The following is a 12,312-nucleotide window of genomic DNA, read 5'->3' as shown; positions in this document are numbered from 1 at the left end:
CACCTACAGTAGACCCAATGGAGATGTTCCACTCTACCATAGTGGAATCTCTACCAGTAACAAATTCTGCCATTGAAGGGGAAACGAGAAATGACCCGACTCTTTCACGGGTCTACGATTTAACAGTGAAGGGATGGCCAGCACATGGCGAACCACTGTTGCCAGCATTCTCGCAAAGAAGAGAACAGCTGTCAGTGTGCCGAGGAACCTTGATGTGTGGATCCAGAGTGGTGATTCCACCCAAACTCCAGGATAAAGTGCTAAAGGAGCTTCACGAGGGGCATCTGGGTGGAGTGAAAATGAAGAACCTAGCCAGGCGTTTGTATGGTGGCCAGGTGTCGATGGAGACATCGAAGAAATGACCAAAAGCTGCCTAGGATGCCAGAAGGTCCAAAACGCTCCAACACAAGCCCCTCTACATCCATGGGAGTGGCCCTCATCTCCCTGGCAAAGGGTACACATCGACTTTGCTGGTCCATTTATGGACTCAGTGTTCTTAATCACGGTTGATGCACACTCCAAGTGGCCGGAGGTAATAAAGATGTCCTCCACCACCACGGAAAAAACCATCACAGTATTAAGGACCATATTTGCCAGGAATGGGCTGCTGGAACAGATCTGTTCTGATAATGGACCGCAATTTGTGTCCGAAGAATTCAGAAAGTTCTTAAAAAACAATGGGGTTAAGCACTACACGTCCGCCCCATACCATCCCGCCACCAATGGATTGGCTGAAAGGTTTGTCCAGACCTTCAAGAAGACCATAAAGGCCATGGGTAATGAAGACATAAAACTTCAGCACAAGGTGGATAACTTCTTATTCGCATACAGGAATGCAACACATATGGTTACCAACCAAACTCCCGCCATGATGTTCTTCAATAGAAACCTAAGATGCCGGCTGGATTTGGTCAAGCCCAACATCAGAAGGGACGTGGAGAACCGGCAGTTTCAAGGCATGAATGAAAGGCCAACTAGAACATTCCAGATAGGTCAACAAGTTTTGGCCCGGGACTACCGTACCGAGAAATGGCAGCCTGGAACTATCTGCACTCGACTAGGACCACTGATGTATACCGTGGACATCGGAGAAAGCATAATAAGGCGCCATGCTGACCAAATCACAAAGTCATCTGAAAAGGGACAACCTACACCACAACTCTATACGCCTAACGATGAAGTAGAGATACCCATATCTACCTCCCATCCGGTGATACTGGAACCCGATGAACCCGACACTGGCATTCAAGCCGAATCAGCCTTGCCAGAAGAACATACTACACCACCAGAAACTACTACACCCCCGAGGCGTTATCCGGACTGAGTCAGGAAGCCTCCTGAGAGACTGACTTATAATTAATTAACTACAGCAATGTATATTATTTTGCTTATAACATCTAATTAATAATTACTTAAAATATGATGTACTGGTTAGCTAAAAGTGGAGGAATTGTCGTGTATGTGCCTTTAAGAGCCCCAGGTGTGCTGTAATGCCGGTAATTGCCACTCGGGCTATATAAGCCTGTATATTGTGTATATCCGTTAGAACCCCCCCCCCAGACTTTGCTTAGTAAATACCTATGAACCAACTCCTGTCTTCAGTGTCTTTATCAACACACGGACACTACAATTATACTGTAAGTCAAGTTTATTTTCTTTCTCACATTTGCTTTGTGGTATCTTAATCCTTGAAAGTAAAGGATTCCTGTAAAATCTGAGCTGTATATACTAGGAAGAGCTCGGGTTTGATCTCCTGTCTTCTATTAAGCAGTTTTCAGGTCATTCAACCCATTTACTCCCTCTTTGTGACTGGTGTATCTGATGATTTTCTCCCTCTCCCTTTTTCTCTCCATTTCTTTACAACCTTACTGAAATACTTGTTTGTCTTTCAGCTCTGATGCAGTGTTATACCTGCAGAACTGAGAAATACCAAGGGGCAGAAAACGTTAGTGGGAGTGGTATATAGACCTCCAAACAGTAATGCGGAGGTTGGGGATGGCATTAAAAGGAAAATTAGAGAAGTGTGCAATAAGGGCACAGCAGTCATCATGGGTGACTTTAATCTACATATAGATTGGGCTAACCAAATTATTAACAATACTGTGGAGGAGGAATTCCTGGAGTGTTTAAGGGATGGTTTCCTGGACCAATATGTTGATCAGGCCATCTTAGACTGGGTATTATGTAACGAGAAAGGATTAATTAGCAATCTTGTTGTACAAGGCCCCTTGGGTCGGAGCGATCATAATATGATCGAATTCTTCATTAAGATGGAGAATGAAGTAGTTGACTCAGAGACTAGGGTCCTAAATTTAAATAAAGGAAACTACGATGGTCTGAGGCACGAGTTGGGTAGGATTGATTGGGGAATGTTACTCAAAGGGTTGATGGTGGATAGGCAATGACAAACATTCAAAGACCGCATGGATGAACTACAGAATTTGTTCATCCCAGTTTGGCATAAAAATAAAACAAGAAAGGTGACTCAACCGTGGCTAACAAGGGAAATTAGGGATAGCATAAGATCCAAGGAGAGGACATATAAATTGGCCAGAAAAAGCAGTAAACCTGAGGATTGGGAGCAGTTTAGGATTCAACGAAGGAGGACAAAGGGATTAATTAAGAAAGGGAAAATAGAATATGAGAGTAAGCTTTCAGGGAACATAAAAACTGACTGTAAAAGCTTTTATAGATATGTGAAGAGAAAAAGATTGGTGAAGTCAAGCGTAGGTCCCTTGCAGTCAGAATCAAGGGAATTTATAATGGGGAACAAAGAAATGGCTGACCAATTAAATACATACTTTGGTTCTGTCTTCACTAAGGAGGACACAAATAACCTCCCAGAGATGTCGGGGAACATAGGTTCAGATGAAAGGGAGGAACTGAAATAAATCAGTATTTGTAGGGAAATGGTGTTAGGGAAATTGATGGGATTGAAGGCCGATAAATCCCCAGGGCCTGATAATCTACATCCTAGGGTACTCAAGGAAGTGGCCCTAGAAATAGTTGATGCTTTGTCATCACCTTCCAGCATTTGATGGAATCTGGAACAGTACCCATGGACTGGAGGGTAGCTAATGTTACCCCACTGTTCAAAAATGGTGGTAGAGAGAAAACGGGGAATTACAGACTGGTAAGCCTGACATCGACAGTGGGGAAAATGCTAGAGTCCATTATAAAAGATGTAACAGCAGAGCACTTGGAAAACAGTGACAGGATCGGACAAAGTCAACATGGATTTACAAAACGTAAATCGTGCTTGACTAATCTACTGGAATTTTTTGAGGATGTAACTGGTAAAATAGATAAGGGAGAACCAGTGGATGTGGTGTATTTGGACTTTCAGAAGGCTTTCAATAAGGTCCTGCATAAGAGATTAGCATGTAAAGTTAAGGCACATGGGATTGGGGGCAAGGTATTGACTTGGATAGAGAACTGGTTGGCAGGCAGAAAGCAAAGAGTTGGAATAAACGGGTCTTTTTCCGAGTGGCAGGCAGTGACTAGTGGGGTACCGCAAGGATCAGTCCTTGGACCCCAGCTATTGACAATATGTTTTAATGATCTAGACAAGATGTAATATCTCCAAATTTGCAGATGACACGAAGCTGGGTGGGCATGTGTGCTGTGAGGAGGATGCCGAGAAACTCCAGGATGATTTGGACAGGTTGGGTGATTGGGCAAAAGCATGGCAGATGCAATGTAACGTGGATAAATGTGAGGTTATCCACTTTGGTGGCAAAAACAGGAAGGCAGATTATTATCTGAATGGCAATAGATTGGGAGAAGGGGAAGTGCAACGAGACCTGGGTGTCCTTGTGCACCAGTCGCTGAAGGTAAGCATGCAGGTGCAGCAGGCGGTTAAGAAGGCAAATGGCATGTTGGCCTTCGTAGCGAGAGGTTTTGAGTACAGGAACAAGGATGTCTAGCTGCAGTAATACAGGGCCTTGGTGAGACCACATCTTGAGCATTGTGTGCAGTTTTGGTCGCCTTATCTGAGGAAGGATGTTCTTGCCATGGAAGGAGTTCAGCGAAGATTCACCAGGCTGATACCTGGGATGGCAGGAATGATGTATGAGGAGAGATTGGGTCTGTGGTGTATGTGCCTTTAAGAGCCCCCTGTGTACTGTAATGCCGGTAATGGCCACTCGGGCTATATAAGCCTGTATAGTGTCTTGTATCTGTTAGTTCACCTCTAGACTTTGTTCAGTAAACACCTGTGAAACCAACTCCTGCATTCCGTGTCTCCATTAACACACGGATACAACAGTGGCGACGAATTGGAAACGGACTTACCTGCAATTCGGCAGCACCTCAAGGAGATCGATTCCTCAGACGAAAGTCGAAGAAAAACAAGAAAGAAAAAAAAAACTGTGGTTTCACCAGCTAGCCGAGCTGGTGGCAGGGACTGCAATAATCCTTCCTGGGCGGCGGGCTGGGGCTCCATCGGCTGGCTCTGCAGTGGGGCCGAGCAGCGAAGGCGGAGGCAAACAGAGACAGAGGGGTGGAGCACTCGGGAGACGGCCGGCGCTGCAAAGCAGGTCGGCGTTCGGACCAAGCAGAGGGAGGGAAAAGTCCCAGAGAGTCCGGCGGGAATGAGTCTCCACCTATTGAAAATACCTATGTAAATAAAAACCGCAGAGAACAGCGTTGTCAGCAGCGGCAGCGGCGGGAAAGCGCGGGAAGCGCCATTTTTTTTCTGCGGGGAAGAAAGGAAAGCGCGGGAGGCGCCATTTTTTTTCAGGATGCCTAAGGCTGGCAATATTAATGCTTTCGATAGTGATATAGAGGATTGGACCACATATGTGGAAAGAGTGGAGGTATATTGCACAGCAAATGAAATAGAGGATGATAAAAAGGCATCAGTACTTCTAAATCTAATGGGCGCAAGGACATACGGGCTGTTATGAAACTTAATCACTCCAGCCAAACCGAAGGACAAGAATTTTAAGGAGATTCTTGATACCCTACAGGAGCACTTAAACCCAACACCGCTGCTGATAGCGGAACGATTCAAATTCTTCAAGAGGAATCAGCACAAGAATGAAAGTAACGCTGATTACCTCACCGAATTAAGGAAGCTGTCAAAGCACTGCCAATTCGGGGCAGGACTGGCAGATTCTCTTCGAGACAAATTCGTCTGCGGTCTCCTAAGTGAAGGAACACAGAAAAGGCTACTTTCTGAGAAAGATTTGACACTGGACAAGGCTTTCAGTGTGGCTTTATCATACGAAGCAGCCGCAAGAGGAGTTGCACAGATACAGCAAAAGCCACAGACTTCGGCACCCATGAAATGACACAGGGTTTCGAGAGATCACAGAAATCACAGAAACCACAGAAACCCCACAGTGCAGATAGAGGCCATTTCGGCCCATCGAGCCTGCACCGACACATATCCCACCCGATCCCCGTAACCCCTACACCAACACATATCCCACCCTATCCCCGTAACCCCACGTATTTAATCCCCCTAACACTAAGGGTCAATTTATCATAGCCAATCATCCTAACCCGCACATCTTTGGACTGTGGGAGGAAACCGGAGCACCCGGAGGAAACCCACGCAAACACGGGGAGAATGTGCAAACTCCACACAGACAGTCACCCGAGGCCGGATTCAAACCCGGGTCCCTGGCGCTGTGAGGCAACAGTGCTAACCACTATGCCACCGTGCTGTTATCGTTGTGGCAGATCCACCCATGACCAGAGGGACTGCTGGTTCAAGGACAAAGCATGCAGACAATGCGGAAAGATTGGACACATTGCACGTGTATGCCGATCTGGAAGCAAAAATCCATGGACAGGAAAAAAATCAATAAGGAAAAGTACAGAAAGGTACAAATGATGACGGACAGTGGCTCCGAAGACCAGAAGAGCGATAGCGACTCCGGAAACAAGAGACTAAGCTGTCTCAAATTACATAGTGTAATTGCCAAAGAAGATTACCAGACCATTTGGGTTACCCTCACGATAGCGGGGTCCCCAGTTAAAATGGAGCTAGATACAGGATCAGCTCTGACCATCATAAGTCGATGGGATTACGAGCAGCTATTTCCGCATATACCTTTGAAAGACACATCCATTATCTTGAAAACATATACGGGGCAGAAAGTATACCCCAAAGGGAAAATAAGGGTGCCTGTTGTATACAACGGCAAGGAAATACAGAAGTTGTATTTATACGTTCTGCAAGATGGTGGTCCACCGCTGTTGGGACGTGAATGGATCCGGAAGATACGTTTAGACTGGCACTCCATTCAGGCACTGATGGTGACCAGTAAGAAAAAAAATGATGATGACGTCATACCTGAACGATTAAAAGACATCTTGGCCAACGCCAAGGAAGTGTTTTAACAGGAACTTGGAACCTTGAAAGGCGTCACCGCCTCAATAAAAGTGGAAGATGCGGCAATTCCCAAGTTTTTAAGGCAAGGCCGGTGCCAGACGCAATTCGTCCAGCAGTCGAGGCAGAGCTGGAGAATTTGGAAAACGCAGGCGTATTATCCAAGATAGATTGGAGCGAGTGGGCAACACCTATCATCCCGGTCATGAAGAAAACGTTGAATAATGATAAATCTGAAGAACAGAGAAAAATTCGCATCTGTGGGGACTTCAAAGTGACTGTAAACCCGGTCCTTCACACGGTACAGTATCCTCTTCCGAGGATAGAAGATATTTTTACCTCACTATCCGGAGGGAAACGTTTCACCAAAATTGACTTGGCACAGGCATATCTACAGATGGAGGTTGAAGAGGCCTCTAAAAAGTATCTCACGATAAATACACACAAAGGCCTGTACCAGTGCAATCGACTGGTTTTCGGAGTAGCATCAGCTCCAGCTATCTGGCAAAGAGCTATGGAGCAAGTCCTCCAAGGGATTCCGGGGACTCAATGCTACCTAGACGACATCCTTGTAACAGGAGAAAATGACAATGAGCACCTTGCCAATTTGGAGCAGGTGCTCACGAGGCTGAGAGAACGGGACCTACGAGCAAATTGCCCCAAGTGCGAATTTTTCCAGAAACAAATATCATATTGTGGCCACATAATTAACGAGGAAAGGTTGCATAAGTCACCTGAAAAAATTGAAGCGGTCATAAAAGCCCCAGCACCTGAAAATGTCTCATAATTAAGGTCGTTCCTGGGATTGATAAATTACTATCATAAATCTTTACCGAACTTGTCAACTCTTCTGCACCCTCTTAACGAACTGCTACAAATGGGAGTAATTTGGAAATGGAGCAAAGACTGTAAACGCGCCTTCCATAAATGCAAAGGCTTGATCACGTCCAAGGAAGTTTTGGCTCATTACAACCCATCACTGCCAATCAGAGTGGCGTGCGATGCATCCCATTACGGCGTAGGTGCGGTATTATCGCATAGATTCCCTGATGGCTCGGAGCGGCCGATAGCTTTTGCGTCATGCTCATTGAACTCAGCTGATCTCCTGCATTCCGTGTCTCCATTAACACACGGATACAACAGGGTCGATTGGGCTTGTACTCGCTGTAGTTTAGAAGAATGAGAGGGGATCTCATTGAAACTTATAAAATTCTGACAGGACTGGACAGACTAGATGCAGGATGGATGTTCCCGATGGTAGGGGAGTTCGGAACCAGGGGTCACAGTCTAAGGATAAGGTGTAGGCCATTTAGGACAGAAATGAGGAGGAATTTCTGCACCCAGAGAGTGGTGAACCTGTGGAATTCTCTACCACAGAAGGCAGTAGAGGCCAGTTCATTAAATATATTCAAGAAGGAGTTGGATATATTTCTTAAGGCTAAAGGGATCAAGGGGTATGGGGAGAAAGCAGGGTACTGAATTTGGATGATCAGCCATGATTGCATTGAATGGCGGAGCAGGCTCGAGGGGCCGAATGGCCTACTCCTGCTCCTATCTTCTATGTTTCTATGTAAAACATCAATAACCTATGTTTTCTTGTTACAGATATTAACTGACTTGCTGCGTGTTTTCATCAATTATTTTATTTCAGATTTTTAACATCTGTAGTTTTTTTTAAATCTTTTTATTTCACTATACGGTGACATTTGGAAAAAGTTTGTGTGGGTGGATGTCAGGTGAGAAGAGGACTAGCTTTGGCTGTGATCTCTTCGTCAGTTGGATAGCCTGCTTAGATGCACTATCGAGGCTCACACATGAATGATTCATCACTTGAGCAAGAGGATGACTGATATTTTTGGAACTATGCCCTAGTAAGAGAGGAAGGAGGGGAGAAATTGGAGGAGAAACAAAGCCTTAACATGAAATAAATGCTGATTTACTATCTTTGTAACTGGCTTTTGGCTGCTGTCATTCACTCTGTTTGTCAATTTATCCTCCCTCACATTTTAAGGTTACATTATTGTATATGCTTGGGTTTTTTTTTCTCACTCTCTCCAGTGCTTGAGTGTTACTGTCACACCCCAACAAATAATTTGACTTCTCGTACACACAGCAACAAAATAGATGCAGGCTCATTAGTAAACTCTGTGGCACTGAAATTCCACAGGGATTCTTCTGGTCTCCTGCCAAAACTTCGGCAGGAGACCAGCAGAAATCCCTCAGAAAGAGCACAAATGGTTGATAATGTCTGGTAACATCATTTCCCTGGGGTCCACCGGTCTCGCGCTGAAGTTATCGCAGGAGAACCCCCCATGGAATTTCAGGACCCAAAGGTAAACACACAGCAAGTATCCAAAATGGGATCGTCCAATAAGATACCTTAAAATTAGAACTAGGCCATTCAGGAGTGAAATCAGGAAGCGCTTCTTCACACAAAGGGTAGTAGAAATCTAATATTAGCTCTCCCAAAAGTAGGGTTGTCAGCTCTGGTTGGAGTTATCCTTGGAGGTTTGATCATGTAACAATTCTGACTACATGACATCTGACCATGTGATGCTTGATCACATGACATCGGATCACATGTCTTCTACACATGCTTTTGCATTTGTTTTCCATTCCCTAGTTCCCCATTCGCCCACCAATGGAAATAATCTTTCACTATATACCCACAGTAAGGACTCTGGGTTTCACGTACCCCATTACTGGCTGTTCCTTTCTTAGTGCCTATCCCACTCACTACCTTGCTGCTGCTGCTCCTGGCTCTGCAGGAAATGCTGGTCCCCATGCCCACAACCAACCCATTTCCCTAGGAACATGACCCAAAAGCTCATGGATGCTGGGTCAACTCAAACTTTCAAGACTGAGATTGATAGATTTTTGTTAGTTAAGGATCTCAAGGGATATGGAGCAAAGGCAGGTAAATGGAGTTGAGATACAGTTCAACCATGATCTAATTGAATGGTGGAACAGGTTCAAGGGACTGAATGGCCTACTCCTGTTCCTATGTTACTGTGTAATGAAGTGTGAACTCCACTGTATAGCCCATCAGAACTCTGATTTTGAAAGCAGAAACATTACTGTTTGGTTAAACTGTAAATGCAAGCTGGAAATTACAATGATAATCTTTCCCTGCTTCATTACGACTTTTATGGTCCTTAAATATATATTTTAAACTGCATCAAACTTCGTAAGACAAATAGTGTGTTTTTTTTATTAAACCATCAAACATGATTTTTTTGTCTTTTTAAAAAAAATTGATCACGGAGCTGAAAATTCACTATCCTTCTCTGCCTCCATAACTGTGGTGGAGCATAAATTAGGCCCTGCCAGTGACCTGGGGCCCTGACCCCATTGCAACTTACAGGGCTGGGCAATTTGAATAATTTACAGCTAAGTGCTTGCGCTAATATTGGTAAAATTTGGGCACCCATTGGGTGGTGTGGCGGGGGGGTGGTGCAGAATGTAGAGCTTGCCAGCCACTTGAGAGTGCACGTTAGGCCTGAAATGTTAGAACCAGCTTAAAACAGCTATTCATGTTTGTAATCGGCCCCCTTTATAAGAAGGTCTATTTCATTCAACCAGAAACTGGAGTGCTCCAGACTATGACCCTAGCCTGGAACGCTTCTGTATGCTGCACCTATACGCCTTTGCTCACCTGAGTACTATTTAAATGAATGGATGGAAAATCAAGCAAGATCCCTTTAGATCCTCCAAGCCTGATTTTCCTCTATTTGCTGCCTCCAGGTAATTACATCGGGCCCTAAATGCAGGTCAAGAAACAACTCATTCTTAATCTAGTTACTAATTATTAGTCACATAAAGAAAACAATGTCCATGAGGGGAATGAATGAACAAGAATGTAAAAGCTTTGAAAAAGCACATTAAAATAGATTTTTTGAAAGATTAGTTATAAAGTAAATTTTCTATAAAAGATTATTAATACAGTCTACTTTTGATAATTCAGTCAATTTTTAATGTTAAAAATGTTGAATTATCCAATAATTTAAATCAAGCAATATAAATATAATTGCAATAACACAACAAAGTGGGAATTTAGTGTTTAGAAAATTCAGTTACCAGATGATTTGAATGAAATGACTTTGAGTTACAAAGAGTAGACTGTAGACCCTTTCTGGTAATTTTGTGTTGCATTCTTCAAACTCACCTCAGTATCATTTTTATCCTTCCCCACCCCATTTTTCCTCTCTTGTCATTATTTCTCAGGACAGCCCACTGATGTTGCAGTCTGACAGAAATGTAACCGTGAATGCTCGCAATCACCTTGGACAGATTACCGGGCAGCTGACAGTTGGTGAGTTTGCTACTCTGTGATTGTATTTTTCGGTCGGAATCACTTTATCTGTCAGCTAATCGAGTGACATGCTTCTTTATCGGTGGTTGCAGATTAATGCCAGCACTTATTGCAATCTCTCAAGTCTCATCACATTTATATTAAAGCATGTCCACAGTGATACTGATCTAGCATTTCTCTTTTAAATAACCAAATAGTTTACCTCCTTTCAATTTAAGTTATTTCAGCTTTTGATCCTCTCCTTTTCAAGATACTTACTACCAGACTTCATTTCAAATAATTCATGATATTATTTAATTAAAAGATGCCTATTTATCAGACTGCTTTTTCAGAACCACCAGCTTAATAGTTCTCGCGGCATGTTTATCCACTAGATTTATAATATGATGGCCATTTTATCTTTAACATCCTCTCAGTACAATGAAATTATCTCCAACATCTGGCACTTAAGTAGATATCTGACAGAAGATCTCAAGATTTCATATTGTGCATGTTGCTGCTGATTCTTAGTGAGTCATTTTAATTTTTAAAAAGGCCTGTCTCTTTAATCTTCGAATGGTTTATATTTAAGTGAGTAAAGTGAATGCTTTATTCCTTGTTCACTTCAATTCTGGTGGAAATACACAACCGTATGTCAAACAGGCTGAAACTAACATCAGAATACCGCTGAATTATGGAATGAGGGCTGTGAAGGAATTATATGGTTTGCACAGAGAAAGATCGATTTGCTGGAGAGTTTGTTTGTGTATACAGTATTACATACTGAGATAAAAACAGGAAATGCTGGAATACTCCGCCGGTCAGGCAGCATCTGTGGAGAGAGGAACAGAGTTAACATTTCAGGTCGATGATCTTTCGTCAGAACAAGAAAAAGTTAGAGATGTAAAAGGTTTTAAGCAAGTAAAGAGGCTGGGAAAGGGGGGAGGGGAGGAAAGAACAAAAGGGATGGTCTGTAATAGGGTGGAAGGCAGGAGAGATTAAAAGACCTAGGGCTAGATTTTCAGTTGCTTGCGCCAGCAGTTAGCGCCTTAAGAGAAGTGATTTCCGGGCGCTATGCGTGTAGCGCCCGGGCGCAGCGCAGTTTGCGCCCCGCCCCAAATTAAGTTGCCCGTTAGCGCCGGCGCAAAGTTTAGCGCCCGCCCGGATGCGCGCGCAGAAAATGACGTCACATCCTCGTGCAACGCCCTTTGGCCGCCCCGATTGCAAACTTCAGTCGGACCGCCCCATTGTGCGGCGGGCGGCCGGAGCGTTTGGAAAAAGGAACGCAACACAACCAGCGCGGGCCCCGGGGGGCGCTAATTAAAGGGAACGTCCTCTCCAGTATAAAGGCCATCCTTTTTTCTGAAAACAGTCTTGTGCAACGCATTTCTGGAGACACAACAAGGAGGATAGCTAACTGGTTTCAAGCAGCAAGAGCCAGGTATTTTTGGACTCAGGCAATAGCGCTGCAAGTGGCCATTTGGAAATTAGACTGTTTGCCAGGATTTGATGGGGGTTGCATGGGGTGCCAACGCGGAGCTGCAGCTCCATGTCCGTAGGGCTCGCAGACGCATTGTGAGAGGGGCAGCCCTGGCTAGAGGCAGAGGGGGCTACAGGCGTCGGCCACGTAGGCCTTACCCAGTCAGGCTATACCGCCAGCAGCGCTCCTACCTAAACATGA

The 12,312-nt window shown here is 44.4% G+C and overlaps 1 protein-coding gene across 1 annotated transcript in view; it reads left to right on the top strand.

The window, feature by feature from the left end:
- The window catches only part of LOC147123310 (zeta-sarcoglycan-like), a 355,731-nt gene that overhangs the window by 133,892 nt on the left and 209,527 nt on the right, over positions 1-12,312 (top strand). Inside the window, exon 2 of the mRNA XM_085965813.1 lies at positions 10,565-10,652. Within this exon, the coding sequence (XP_085821939.1) occupies positions 10,565-10,652 (88 nt within the window). The remainder of the gene's footprint in view (positions 1-10,564; positions 10,653-12,312) is intronic.

The sequence above is a fragment of the Somniosus microcephalus genome, chromosome 2, assembly GCF_052327205.1.
Source record: "Somniosus microcephalus isolate GS21.2 chromosome 2, FLI_Smic_1.0, whole genome shotgun sequence".
NCBI classification, from domain to species: domain Eukaryota; kingdom Metazoa; phylum Chordata; class Chondrichthyes; order Squaliformes; family Somniosidae; genus Somniosus; species Somniosus microcephalus.
This window is presented reverse-complemented; position numbering and strand designations above follow the sequence as displayed.